The 13,914-nt window shown below is 58.3% G+C and overlaps 2 protein-coding genes across 3 annotated transcripts in view; one reads left to right on the forward strand and one right to left on the reverse strand.

The window, feature by feature from the left end:
• The window catches only part of CRB3 (crumbs cell polarity complex component 3), a 6,344-nt gene extending 4,853 nt beyond the window's left edge, over positions 1-1,491 (forward strand). For both annotated transcript variants that reach the window (XM_045300099.1, XM_004714336.2), the window contains exons 3-5: positions 154-233; positions 711-854; positions 1,184-1,491. In XM_045300099.1, coding sequence (XP_045156034.1) covers positions 154-233; positions 711-854; positions 1,184-1,255 — 296 coding nt within the window. In that variant the 3' untranslated portion in view covers positions 1,256-1,491. The remainder of the gene's footprint in view (positions 1-153; positions 234-710; positions 855-1,183) is intronic.
• Positions 1,492-2,249: 758 nt separating this feature from the next.
• On the reverse strand, positions 2,250-11,183 carry DENND1C (DENN domain containing 1C). The gene is made up of 21 exons (XM_004714238.2): positions 11,147-11,183; positions 10,954-11,003; positions 10,645-10,764; positions 10,298-10,367; positions 10,065-10,145; positions 9,904-9,969; positions 9,760-9,813; positions 9,560-9,670; positions 8,044-8,144; positions 7,924-7,969; positions 7,721-7,822; positions 7,481-7,606; positions 6,636-6,740; positions 5,576-5,666; positions 5,437-5,477; positions 5,008-5,079; positions 4,137-4,181; positions 3,953-4,060; positions 3,319-3,380; positions 2,980-3,187; positions 2,250-2,889 (listed from the first exon to the last, which is right to left on the reverse strand). Exons 1-21 carry the CDS (start codon positions 11,177-11,179, stop codon positions 2,293-2,295), a joined length of 2,289 nt encoding a protein of 762 aa, XP_004714295.1. The 5' UTR covers positions 11,180-11,183; the 3' UTR covers positions 2,250-2,292.
• Between the last annotated feature and the right edge of the window lie 2,731 nt (positions 11,184-13,914).

Here is a 13,914-nt window from a genome sequence, read left to right on the forward strand (position 1 = left end):
TAAATATATTTGCATATGTACATGTCTTTATCTAGACCTCTATAAATGCCCTTTGCCTCCCAGCTCTTTCCTCTATTTCCCTTGATTCTCCTCCTGTGCCACTATCATGCTCAGGGGGATTAATTTTTCTTCTCCATCTTTCTCCCTCGCCAGCCTCCACCCCACCACTGGACCCCAGAGAAAATGAGAACGGTACCTCGACAACCACTAGTCCTGGCACCGAGGGAGGCTTGGTGAGTTGAGTGTAAATGTGAGAGGGGGTGGTGAGCCAGGAGCCCTGCATGTGGCACCTTTGAGGGGCTTAGAGTTCTAGGGTTGGCAGGTGAATGGGGCAGGAAGGAGAGACAGGCCTCCAGGCCAATGGGGAAACCAAGAGACTCCAGTAGAAAGACCTGGAAACCCCAGGAGGGGATGGAGATAGATAAGGATCTCAAGTATGGCAAGTGTAGGGGCTCCGGAGTCCTCCACACCTCTCCGGTAGGGGCTGTGCTCACAGGTGTGTTGTAGCAGGAGCCCCCAGGTGACAGGTATACAGGGGAAGTACCGGTGGCTGGTGGGGCTCAAGAACCCTGGGTGGAAACCCCCAAAATGGCAGGTGGATCTGGGTGGATGCGGGAAGGAGGCGCCCCCAAGGATGTGCAGGTTGGGAGATGCAGGGCCCCTAGCTGAGGCCTGAAATGCCAGGAGGTCACCCCATCCTCTCTCCACAGTCCCAGGAGGCCCTCACAGCCATCATTGTGGTCTTCTCCCTCCTGGGTGCCTTGCTCCTGGCCGTGGGGCTGGCGCTGCTTGTGCGGAAGCTTCGGGAGAAGCGGCAGACAGAGGGCACCTACCGACCTAGCAGCGAGGAGCAGGTGGGTGCTCGCGCTCCACCGCCCCCCAACCTCAAGCTGCCTCCGGAGGAGCGGCTTATCTGAACCCTGGGGCCTGCTGCTGCCATCACCGCCGCTGCCGCTGCTGCCGCCACCCTGAACTGCACACAGCACCCATGAGATGGGCCTCTGACAGCTCTGAAGGACTTGTGGGCCTGGGAACCCCGCAGCATGCCTGCCCCTTGTGCTTGACTTCACTTGGAGCTGGGGTGCAGGGGCTGGGGACCCACTGCCCTGCTTGCTGCACCATCTCTTCTGGCATCAGCCCCACCCAGCCGGCCCAACACCTGCCTCTCTCCCTCTCCTTTCAGTGCTCCCACGCAGCTGAGGCCCGGCCCCCCCAGGACGCGAAGGACACGGTGCGGGGTTGCCTGCCCATCTAGGTCCCCCTCCACCCCCCTCCTCCCAGCTGTGTGACTGCAGGGAAAAAGCACATCTCTCCCTGGGCACACAGACCCCCTCAGTCCCCAGCCCCGGTAAACTATAGAAAAGGATGAAGGTGCTTTAAACACTGCCCCTGGGGGTCAGGGCAGCCAGAGTCTTTTTCCTGTCCCCTTTTTATAACATTGGTAGTGATGTCATTGTAATTATAATAATAAAACCAAACAAGAAAGCCAAACCCGCTCTCGAATGTGAGCCCATTCTGACCCACGTGTGTGACAGGGTAGAAGTGTGCTGTGTCCCACGGGTAGTTTTCTTAGTTGTTACCTTGATGGGAACCATTTGCCAGGCATGGGTTGGAAAACCGCCGACCTCAGGCACAAGGCTTTTGGTACCACTGGGGACCTAATGAAGGCTCCTGCCACATTCTTCTCCCCGCACCCCCTTCCTTTTGAGCCAGTCTCTCACTGCCATTGAGTGGATGCCGATTCATAGCAACCCTCTAGGACAGGCTGGAACGCCCGTGTGAGTGTCTGAGGCTGTACCTCCCTATGGGAGTAGAAAAACCTGTCTTTCTCTGGTGGAGCTGCAGGTGACTTTGAGTTGCCAACCTTGCTGATTGCAGTCCAATGTGTAACCACTGCCGCAGAGTGGCTGTGGGTCAGGGGAGGCTGGATATAAGTCCAGGAGGAAGAGACCAAGACAGGGCTCACAGACTAACTGGAGCAAGGGAGAGCTTCCTGGGGGAGGGAGGCTTTAACCGGAACCCCGTTACAACTGTGGGTTAGGGTTAGTTGTCAGGTTGCTAACCCCAAGGTCAAAGCCAGCAGCCATTCCTCGGGAGAAAGATGATGTGGTCTGCTCCCCTAAAAACTTACAGTCTGGGAAACTATAGATCGGATCCCTATGAGTTAGAATTGACTTGATGGTGGTGGGTTTGGGAACCAGCTAGAAGGAGAGTGATGAGGGGTGGGGCTTTTCAGTAGGACAGACCAATTCTAGCTTTAGGTGCCTTTATTGAGGGCCAGACCCTTGAACCTTAACCCTCAAAGCATTTCTTTAGCTCTGAGACTCGGGGTTGGCTCCTGGCCTGGGGCTGGGTCCTGGGGGCTCCTGGCTCTATGAGGGGCTGGAGAGGAGCCTGCTCCACCAGCAGCCCCTGGGAAGGCTGATCTCGGGGGCCATCCAGAGAACTGGGATTTGAGGAAACAGTCTGGGGTTGGGGCATCCAGGTAGTATCAAGGTTGGGCTCTGGGGAGGGCGGAGGTGGAGGGCTTTCTGGAGGGGTGGGCATGGTGGAGAGCCCTCGCTCCTGGCTTTCCCAGACTCCAGATTCTTCGGCTGCCTTGTGTGGAGGGGAGAGATGTAGGATAAGGGGGGAGAGCTTGGGGGGAGGAGAGGATTCTGGGGTCCCCCGGCAGCTTGGGTCTGCAGAGGCAGGTGAGGACTGTGGTGGAGGAAGGGCAGCTGGGCTAGCCTCAGCGGGCAGCTGGGAATGGAGGGTCTTCATGCCTTTTGAGGCATCCAAGGCCTGGGGGCATTGGTGAGATGGCAGGTCGGTGGGCAGGGAAAGGGGTTGGTGTTCTGGTAGCTTCTCCTCCTCTGGGTGCCATCTTGGTCCTCCTGACACTTCAAGCTGGGTAGGGGTGGGGTGAAGACAGATGTGGTGGGCCCACAGAAGTTGACTGGGTAAGTGAGTGGGGGGTGGGGGTGGGGGGTGTCTCACCAGGCTAAAGCCACTGTCCGAGTCCCCTCTGTGACAACAGTCCAGGCTCTGGCTGGGCCGCAGACTCCCTGTACTCTTGACCCCCACATTCAGACTGTCCAGGATCTCACTCAGCAAATCCAGTTCTTCTCCGGACCCCAAGAAGCTGCTGTCCAGGGCTTCCTCTGCCCATGACCCCTCACTGCCCTCAGGGCTCAGAGGGGGCATCCTGGCCCAGGGTAGGCAGTCTTAGCTACCTGTCTGAGGACCCCCCCAGACCTCCCGACCCCCACCCCTGTGCCTCTGGGGTGTGGGTTTTATCCACCCCATCCATCCTAGCCCCCTGCCCCACAGATTTACCCTGGAGGCTCAGAAGTTTCTTCTTTCAGCCTGTGTCTCCGGCTAGGGCGCAAGGGCCGGTTCTACAAAGGACAGAATTAGAAGGTGGGGTGGCAGGAGGGGCTTCAAAGACCCAATCATTTGGGAGAAGTGGGGCGAATCCTGGGGTGGGGGAGGAGAGAAGGGAGGTCCCTGGAGGGAAAGATAATTCCCTGCTAATTCCAGGGCTCTGTGTGTGAGCCCTGGGGGTCTAGGGGTTACAAGTTAGCCTGCTAACCAACAGGCCAGCGGTTCGAAGCCACCAGCCACTGTGAGGGAGGAAGGTAAGGCTTTCTACTCCCATCAAGAGTGACAGTCTCAGAAACCCACAGGGCCAGTTCTACCCTGTGAGTCAGCAACGACTTGGTAGCAGGGAGTTTGGAGTTTTGGGGTGTGTCTGGGGCCAGGGCAGTGAATTGCAAATGGTGAGAGGGTTTGGCTGCTAACTGAGAGGTTGGCATTTACCTTGCGGCACCTTGAAAGAAAGGCCTGGCTGTCTGAAAAAACAGTCATTGGAAGCCCTGTAGAGCCCAGTTCGCCTCTGACACCTGGCACCACCTGGCAGCCGGTGACTGGGGTGTGAGGATGGGCAGAAGGCAAGAGGGGTTTTTCTTACCTGTCCAAAATGCTGGGTGATGGGCAGGCGCTGCTGTAGACGGTCTGAGCGGCTGGCAAGGCTCGGGACCCTCAGGGAGCCTCCCCTTAGCAGGCCAGAGTCCCCATCCTAGGGGAAGGGTGGGTGAACCCAGAGCCCCTTCCTCCACTCTCCTCCACCTCTCTTGCTCACCAACTGGGCTTACCTTGTACATCAGAAGGCTCTGCATCCCCTTCAAGCCACTCTTGGCCTACGGAAAGACCAAGAAGTGGGTGGGCAGCCAGGGTGTGTGAGAGCCACTTCTTCTGTTCCCAGGGACACCTGTCGTCCATCTGTCTTGCCACCTGCCCCTCCCTAGTTCACACCCCCTCCTTGTGCTCATTCTCCCCTCATGTACCACCTCAGCAACAGCTTTTGTCCCTTCTGGATAATTCAGAAGTATCCCCGGGGAAGAGAGGAGCCCCCCGGGTGGCTCAGAAGGTGCTTCCCATCTGTCCAGAGGTGCCTTGGAAGAAAGGCCTGGCCCCCTGCTTCCCCAAAGCAGCAGCAACAAAACTATCAGCCACAGCTGATTCCCATAGCGCATGGTCCTGCTTCGACAGACATGGGGTGGCCCCCGGGGTTGGAGTCCCCTGTACTGCAATTTTTTTTTTTAAATGATTCTTCCCTAAGGGATGGGTGGGGAGGGGGAGACTGGAAGGTAAATGAGCTTGGCCAAACCTGAATGGTGGGAAAAAACGGGGCCAGGGGGCTAAAGGCTGAGGCCAGAAGCCAGTGGCCAGTGGCCAGTTTGGAGCTCCAGAAACTGACCGATATCCCATCTCACGGCGCCCCCCACCAAAAACAACAACCACCACTGGACTTGGGGTCAGAATTGCAAGCGAAAAAACTGGGATTGGAGTCTTGGTTGTTCATTTTGAATGCAAGGGGAAATTGTTCAAGGTTTAACTGCAGGGGCAGTTCTGATTAAAAATAATTTTTTTTTTTGCATTTAACCATGTGTGTGGAGTTAGAATGTTCTGTGTTGTCTCCACTCCCCACTCCCTCCAGGGGTGCCGCCTTTCTACCTGTCTTACCGATCGGTACATGTTCTTCATGGCTGGTTGGGTCTTAGCCTTGACGGAGTGTAGGAGGGCACCCCCACCTTTCTGCAGAGACACATCGGTGGGGCAGTGTGGGCCCCAGGGTCTGGATCCTCACCTCTGCCCCCCTCATGTATTGCTGTGTGATGCCGGCTCAGTTTCCCCCTGATGGTGTTAGTGCTTACAGTTGGGCTGCTAACAGAAAGATCAGCAGTTCAATTCCACTAGCCACTCTGCCTGAGAAAGAGGAAGGCTGTCTGCTCCTAAAAAAGGTACCTTCTCGGAAACCCACAGGGGCAGTTCTACACTATGAGTCGGCATCGACCCCATGGCAGTGGATTTGATCAGTGGGCATCAGGGTGGCTGGGTTGGCATGAAAGGAATTCAAGATCTCAGAGGTAAGGAGTGAGTGGTGTTTTTTACCTTAAGGTGGTCGGCCCAGAGCTGGTAGGAGCGCAGCGTGCCTGGGGTGTGGAGAGGAAGAGGTTAAATGGGCCCTCGGGGGAGGTGGGGCCGTGGCACGGAGGGGGGTGTGGGGTGGATTCGGAGGCTCCGGGCTCACCTGAGGAGGCTTCATTGCAGGTGATTTCCTGCTCAAAGAGATCGGAGAAGCCCTCTCCGGCATTGAGCTTCTCTAGCCGGCCCTCGATAAACTGGGGACAGGGAACAGTCTGGTCAGACCCTCTTCTGAATGCCAGGACGCAGCGCCCAAGATTTGGAAGCCACGGGCTCCTGCCCCTTCCAGCGACCCAAGATTTGGTCTTCTCGCTTCCCAAGGAACCAGGAGTCCGGGTGCCACCTCTGGCGGTCAGAGATCGCACCTGTGGAAGCCCTCCACTCCCCCTCCCCCCCGCCCCTCTCGATCCGGCCCCACATTCAGGGAGTTGACAATCTGGACCCAGCCCCCTTCGGAGTCAGCACAGACCGCCTCCCCTCATTTCTCTGGGAGAACCCTCTTCTTGGAAAATCCACGACTTTGGTTCTATTTCAATTTCCCTGAGAGTCTCATCCGTCAGAAGACCTGGAGTCCAGCTCAGGGATCAGCCCTGCCTCGCACCTGGGAGACCCAGAGTGGGAGACCTCACCCGATCCGCTCCAGCCCCTGAGCTCAGGATCTCCGGCGTCCGTCTCCGCCTGCCGCAGCCACAGCAGCTTCACCTCAGAGACCCAGGCGCCCTGTGCCACCCCTTAGTCCAAGCCCCGCCCCCAGGAACGCTAGAGACCATTGAGCCCACCCCTCTGCCCCCGCTCCGTCACGTCCACAAGAATGCGAAAGTCCACTCCAGCCTAGCGCCGCCCCTGAGAACGCGTCTCTCTAGCCACGCCCCCAAAAGCAAGTCTCTAGCCACGCCCCCAAGACAGAAAGAGTCCATGCAGCCCCGCCCCTTGGCCCCCCGCTCTGCCCTGCCCCCAGGCGCCCAGTAGTCCGCCCAGTCGGTCCCACCCCTCAGGTACACAAGAATGCAAGAAGTCCATTCCAGCCTCGCTCCTCCCAGAAGCCCCTGAGTCCGTCTAGCCCCTCCCCCTACACTAGGCCCCGCTTCTATAGCTTCAGGACCATTCCTTTGGTCCGGACCTCCAGAGCCCACCCGCCTAGGTGACGGGAAGAGGCCCCCCGGCACCTGTTTGAATAGCTGCAGGTGCACGGCCCGCCGGTGGAAGTCCTGCAGGGGCGCCCCGGGCTTCTGAGCCAAAAAGGCTTCCTCACTGAAGGTCACGGGCTGGCCCTGGAAGAAGGAGCCACTCTTTGGTCTCTCTGTGTTTTCCGGGACCCTGCTTCTTTCCTCCCACCCATCATCTCTACTGCAAACACTGAGCACCTTCCGTGTGCCTGCGTTGGCTTTGACCCGAGGCGGCGGGAGCCTTGGAGGGCTGTGGGCAGAGGACCTGACTCGGGGGCTCACGCGCGCCCTCTGGCTGCGGCGGGGGGACAGACCGTGGAGGGGGCTGTAGGGGACAAGCAGGCCCCTATGGGGCGGAGGGCGGGGCCAGGGGAGAGAGTTGGACCCATTTTCAGCGAGGACGCCAGAGGAACGTCAGATACTGGAACACCCTCCCCCGCAACGGGTTTCTAGAAAAAGTGTGAAAAACGTGGGTTTGAGAGGCAGCAGGCGTGGCTTCCACCCTCTCCAGCTGTGGGCTCTCAAGCCCTGGCTCCTTCCTCTATGAGTGGCACCATAATTGTACTCATCTCTCTAAATCAGAGGAAAGCGTTCACGCACCGCTCCTAGGTGCCAGGAGCTATTCCAAGCACTTTGCATATATTCATTAATATGCATTGGCCGATTCGTCTGCGTGCGGCTCTCAGGGCTGGATTGCACATGCTGCCTGAATCCCATTTTACAGGCGAGCAAATACAGGCACAGACTAAATGCTCCGGGGGTGCCAGGTGTCAGCCACCGTTGTCGTGACTTTCAGAGGGACACACGAAGCCCCTCTCCCCGCGCCCCCGCCGGCAGGTGCTCACCGGGCTGCAGACCAGCGCGTCACGGTAGCCCCCGAAAAGCAGGGCTTGGGCTTTCAGGAAGAGACGGGACACCCCTTCTCCGGGGGCCAGGGCGACTTTCCTTAGCCGGAGCCTCAGCAGGGACACCTGGATGAGGACAAGGACTCAGGCCAGTGGGCGGATGGAGCCTCTGCCTCCCAATGTGGCCCGAGAGGGTGTGTGTGTGTGTGTGTGTGTGTGTGTGTGTGTGTCGACACTGACCACGTCCGGGGGCAGCGCCTGCACGTCGTCGAAGGGCGTCTCCAAGGTATTGGAGTCCACGTTCATCAGCACGACGTCCTCCAGGCCCTGGTCGCGTACTCTCTGTAGAGGGTGGGGATGGCTGCTCGGAGCTCAGGCTCCCCGGGGATGGGGAGGAAGGGAGCCTCCCCGTCTTTGCCATTCGCGAGTCCGCCTCCACTCACCTCCGCGAGACTGGCGTGCACTCCGATGAGGTAGGGCATGGGCGCGCTGCGGACCAAGGGGTGATGTCATGTGCAGCCACCCCCAGGTCCCCGGCCTCTTCCCCGGCTCCCGCTCCTCACCAGCAGTAGTCCAGCAGGTGCGGGGGCAGCGTCGGGATCAGAACATGCTCCCAGCGCATGGGGTACAGCAGGGCACAGGATGCGTGGACGCACGAGGTCAGCTGGGGACAGGTGGGGGCCCTGAAGTCAGGGCCTGAGATAGCAGCTCCCCCAGCTCCGCCTCCCCCATGCTACTGGGTCAGGGACAAAGTCAGGCGGGGGAGGGGCAACTAGAACTCACCCCCCCACTGATCCTTCCTGCAGAGAGATGGGCTAGGGCTCAACCCCTTCTGATCCCTCCTCATAGGGGGCGTAGCCATCCTGCAACCACCCCCCCTGGTCCCGCCCCTTAGAGGAGGGGCTATAATCTAGACACCCCCCCCTACTCCCACCCCTAGGGGAGGAGCCACCACCATGCAGTCCCCCAAGTCCTGCTTTCAGGGGAGGAGCCACCACCTAGCCCCGCCTCACAGGGAGGGGCCATTATTTAGCCCTTTCCTGGTCCTGCCCATAGGGGGTGGAGTCAGCATCCAAATTCTAGGTATTTGTCCTAGGAGCTGCTAGAATTTAGCTCTCCTTGGGTGGTCTAAAAGGAGCCCTGGTGGTGTAGTGGTTTCACATTGGGCTTCTAACCTCAAGGTTAGTAGTTCAAAACCACCAGCTGCTACATGGGAGAAAGATGAGGCTTTTCTATTCCTGTGAATAGTTACAGTCTCAGAAACTTCTGGGAGCAGTTCTAGCCTGTTCTATAGGGTCACAATGAGTCGGCAAGACTCAACGGCAGTGAGTTTCATTTTTGTTTGCTGTGAGTACGGGGGTTAGCTAGCACTGGGTGTTCTTTTGGCGAACATTGGCCTGCAAACCGACAGGTTAGTGGTTCAAATCCACTAGTTCCTGCTCAGGAGAAAGATGAGGCTGTCTGCTTCCATAAAGATTTGCAGTCTTGGAAATCCTATATAGGATTGCTATGGAGGCGACTTGGCTTGATGGCAGTGGTTTGAGTTTGGACTGGGTTGGAAGGAACCGTGGGGACTCTTGTTGGGAGAAACGTGAGGCTACCTGTTCCCCCAAAGATTTAGTCTCAGAAAACCTACAGGGTCGCTGAGTCAGGATCCAATCCGATGATGGGTTTGATTTTTCGAGGGGTTTTGTCACTTACCCTCAGAAGCCTGGTAGTGCTGTGGGATTAAGCGCCGCTAAAGAAATGTCGGCTGTTCAAACCCATCCTCTGAGGGAATAGCCCAGTCCTGCTCTGCCCTACAGGGTCACTAGGAGTCCGAACCCACTGCCAGCAGTGGGCTCGGTTTGAATTTGGACTTTACCCTCGGGAGGGCGGGGCTAGGCTTAATTTGACCCATATGGGTGGAGCCTGGACCCAGTGCTCCAGAACAGAACCATGCCCCACTGATTACCCCCCTAAACAATCAACTAGCCCTCAATATCCGAGCGGGCAGAGCCAGAGACGTGCCATATGGCCCCGCCCCAGGAGGCTGGGCTTCAGGCCCGCTGCCCCGCCCCTGTCGCTGGCCCCGCCTACGGTGCTGAGCTTGCTGGAGGTGAGCAGGACTCTCCGTTCAGCCAGGAGCGCAGCGAACAGCCCCACGATGTTCACGTCGGTCACCGCCACCACCAGCTCCGTTAGGTTCCTCTAAAGAGCAGAGAAGAGCGCTGGGCGCGGGCGGCCGCCAGGACCTCTGCCCATGCGCCCGCTGAGCCCCTTCCCAGCCCCCTACTCACATTCTCAGGGATGGAGGGCAGGCGGCCGGAATCAGGGGCCACGAAGCAGGAAAGCTAGTGGGGTGACCGACGGCCGGACCAGTTACTCGGAGGCCGGTTTTCTCTGGGTGACCCATCCCCTAGGGTCCCCAAGCCCCCACTCACCGGCCTGTCGTTCCTGGGGGTGGTGGTTGGGATGCTGTGTGCACTGGAGATGGTCAGTCCGCTGCCCTGTAGGTGAGTGGGAGGTCGCTGTGTTGTCTTCCCCAGCGCTGGAGCAGCCCCCTGTCCACCTGGGGCCCTTCGTCAGGGAAGGGGTCACTCACCAGTTCCAACCCCACTGAGGTCTGGGGTCCGGGCAGGGGCTGCTGCAGGAGGTTTAGAAGCAATTCATCGACTTCTGAGATCTGGATGGGGGGGGGGGGTTAATTGAGGTTTGGGCGTGGTCTAGGTGAGGCCAAGGGGCTCTGGGCAGATCCTGGAAGGCGTTTTGAGAGGGGGTGGGGGCATGGTAGGGAAGGGCGGAGTGCTGGCTTTAGTGGGAGGGGACTGGTCTCACTTGGCCCTGGGCCAGGAGGTCCCCCACGTTGTTGAGCAGCTTGTAGAAGATTTCAAACCAAGGAAGGTGACTGTGGAAAGGGGAGACAAGAGAGACTTCCCTGTAAGTGAGCCCTGGTCTAGGGTCCCCAACCCCCTTCACTCCAGGTTCCCATGTCTCACACCTGAGGGTGCACCCCTGTCCTCACCCCAGCCCAGGCCCCCAGGCCCACACCTCAAGGTGTATCTCCTGCCCCGGATCTCAAGATGCACCTTCATGACCCCTTCCCCCCAGCCTAGGGCCGCAGCCCTAGGCCCCATGTCCCACCCTTAGGGTGCTCCCCACTAGCCCTCACCGCAGGCCCGCACCTGAGGACGCACAAGCAGCTCTGGGCCCCGGCTCGCAGACGGCAGAACCCAAACCTGCGGTTGCCCACCAGGTCCGTGAGGGTGAAGGTAAAGTGCTGGACAGCGGGGCTGGGTGGCTCCCTGCAGGGGGAGAGGACTCTGAGAGATCTAGGTACCCTGTCTCCTGGACCCACAGCCATCCCCAACAACACGGGTCTTTGGGTCCCCAAGTATCTGGATTCCATTGTCTTTGGGTATGCGGGTCCTTAGTGTGTGGGACCCTGGGTATGTGGGGCCCTTGGGTGTGTGGGCATCTGTTCCCTTCCATACCTCTCCACATCGAAAGGGAAGCAGAATTTGGGCACCATCTGCATGGCCTCCTATGAGTTGAGAGAGGAGAGAGCACAGACCAGTCAGCCATCCTGGTTGGGCCTCTGCTCCTGAGCTCCAATCCCAAGACCCCAGCCCCCTTTTCCCTGGGTAGCTGGCCCTGACCCTGGGTGGGAGGAACCGTCCTGCATACCTGCTCCCTGAAGTCTGGGGGGAACTGCCGCATGATGGGGGGATCTAGGTGGAGAGCAGGTCAGTGAGTTCAGGACCCAAGCTCCCCTTCACTCACCCACACCTTCTTGGTACCCCCACTTACCCTCCTGGAGGGAGGCTGGGCAGCCTGCTTCGAAGAACCAGTCAAACAAGGCAGGGGGGCTCCCTCTGCGGAACAGGAAGAGGCTTAGGGGATCTGGGACTGGTCTTGCTTCTGTGTTTGGGGTGTGTGTGTCTGCTGCTCTGTGCCTGTGTGACGATCGTGTGTGTGCATGTGTGTGCACGTGTGGTCCTAACGGTTTGTGACTGTGAGTGTGTCTATGTGTGGCTGTGTGCATTCCTTTGGGCCTCAGTGTAGCTGAGTTTACACGAGTGTGTGCTTGGGTGTGACTGGGAGTGAAGGAGCATGGGGTTGATGTGGTGATTGAATGGGCACGAGGGTATGACCAAGTCTGACTGGCTGTGCACACGCAGGACTGGGTATGCCCACGTGTGTGGCCGGGCGTGTTGGAGTGTGTACCTGGGTGCGACTGGTCACAAGGGTGTGACTGGGTGAGGTAAGTGAGATTTTATGCCAAGTTGAAGGTACCTGTGCGGAGGTAGGGGTGGAGTCCAACCTGTCCTTGGGGTGTGTGGCATTTTTATAAGAGACACACGAGGAACCTCTCTCGCTGGCTCTTCACCCTGCTGGCTGGGACTCTGTGTCTGCCTCCAGGGGTAGCCCCACGTGGGCTGCCGACCCTGAGCCAACCTGGGAGCTGTCAGATCCCTGCCATGTTCCCACCAACTGTGGATCCACTCAACTCTGCCCCCACCGGTCTTTGAGCTCCCTGCTTCCTGCTTCATCTTTCTGCAGCATCCACCTGCTGCTGAAGAGGGCTCCGGCCAGCAGGAGACCTAAGGACTCGAGTTGGGCTGGGTTGGCACGTGCGGTAGTTAACATAATCTGGTGTCAACTTGTGCAGGGGTGGAATCTAGCCTGTCAATCAGGTCGCAGTTTGATGACCTCATTTGGAGGCACTAAGGAGACAAATAGCTCACTGGAGTCAGGACACTTGCTTACATCTTGTGAGACATTACTGGCGACGATGAGCCTGATGGAGCTAGAGCCACGTGGAGACCCACGCCAGGGCTGAGATGCTTCCACCACCACTGGATCCACAGGACATTACACCCACTGGCCTGTGATCTTCCTGCATTTGTGGTCTGCATGTGTTTAATGAGTCTGAAGAGGAATTTATAGATTGGTATCGGACATACGGTCTAATACCGGGCTTAAGGACTTGACCTGAACTGGGCTGGGATGTTTTCTCAATATTTAATTGCTCTTGGATATAAAGCTCTTTCTTATACACCTATGAGTCTCCCTGGATTTGTTTCTCTAGCCAGCCAGCCCAACACATTTGGTGAGCCCATATGGGTGTGACTGGCTGTGCACAAGCTGTGACTGAGTGTGTGTGGATGTGCGCACACGTTTGACTGTGCGTGCCTGTTGTGCGTACGCCCGAATGTGTGCCCTCCCTGGTGTTTGTAGTGGTGTGTGGTTATGTAACACATGTGTGCATCAGTGTTGAGAGAAAGAGTGTGTGTGTGTTGTGGCTGTGAGTTCAAGGTGTCATGGTTTACTTGAGAGGGTGCCCGCTCTGTGTGTTGTGTGTGTGACTGAGAACATGACGTGTGTGTGTGTGACTGAGAACATGACGTGTGTGTGAGCTTGTGATCCCACGTGGTGTCTGTCCTGTATGTGTGTCCGACAAGATGGGGCCTGGTGTGTGTGGCTGAGCAGGGGCGAGTGTAGACTGGGTCCATGTCCATGATGTGGAGTTAAACTGTGACTGCTCAGTCCCTGGCACCGGTTACTGAGCTCTCGTTTGGGAGCAGGGTGGTTGCCGATGACATGAATTAGGCTGACATAGGCCATACTGGCAGTGGGTGACTTCTAATCTTGAGCGGTGTCCTTACAAAAGGAGAGATATGCAGAAGGGAGCCAGCCAGGTGAGAACGGAGGCAGAGGTTGGAGTCGGGCAGCTGTAAGCCATCAACTGGGGGGAGCCCTGGCATGTCTGCCCCTAGTGTCTAGAAGAGCCAGGCGGCTCCAGAGAAGTCAGGCGCCGGGGACCCTTGGTCTTGGATTTCTAACTTGATCCCTGATGGGGTCAGCCACCCAACTGGGGGCTCTTCATGACTGTCGTGTTGTGCCCTGAGAGCACCTGTGCGGCCTGCCTGCGTGGAAGTGCAATTGGGCTGTGCAATTGGGCCTGGCCCAATTCGCCAAGGCCCTGTCCGAGTCCCAGGTGTGACTTGGTGGGGTCCTGGTGGTGGACCTCCACCTCCACCTCAGGTGCACGTCCCCCGGAGGTGTCCCGGGGTGGTGCAGAACGCGTTGCCGGCGACTGGCTGCACAATCTAAACGGGGGTGGTTTGAACCCACTCAGCGGTGGTGGTGGTGGTGGTGGTGGTGGTGTGGAAGAAAGTCCAGGCGATGCTGGACAGTGGTCCCGCGTGTGCAAAGCAAGACTGCCTGCCCCACGAGCTTTGCAGGGCTGTGGCCTTTCTCCCGATAGGGCCTTACTGGGATGGGTGGGTTTGAAAGACCGGACGCCACCTCCTCATAGAGCACTTGGCTGTATGTCCTAGGACAGCGCGGAACCCCCTTCCCCAGCACAGCTGTGCCCTTCCACGTGCGGGATTGTCGGGAGCTGAAATCGACTGCAGGCGCTGGGTTTAGTTTGGGGATTTGTGATCACA

The sequence above is a fragment of the Echinops telfairi genome, unplaced genomic scaffold (assembly GCF_000313985.2).
Source record: "Echinops telfairi isolate 266 unplaced genomic scaffold, ASM31398v2 ScPeMD7_7459;HRSCAF=8497, whole genome shotgun sequence".
Taxonomy (NCBI): Eukaryota; Metazoa; Chordata; class Mammalia; order Afrosoricida; family Tenrecidae; genus Echinops; species Echinops telfairi.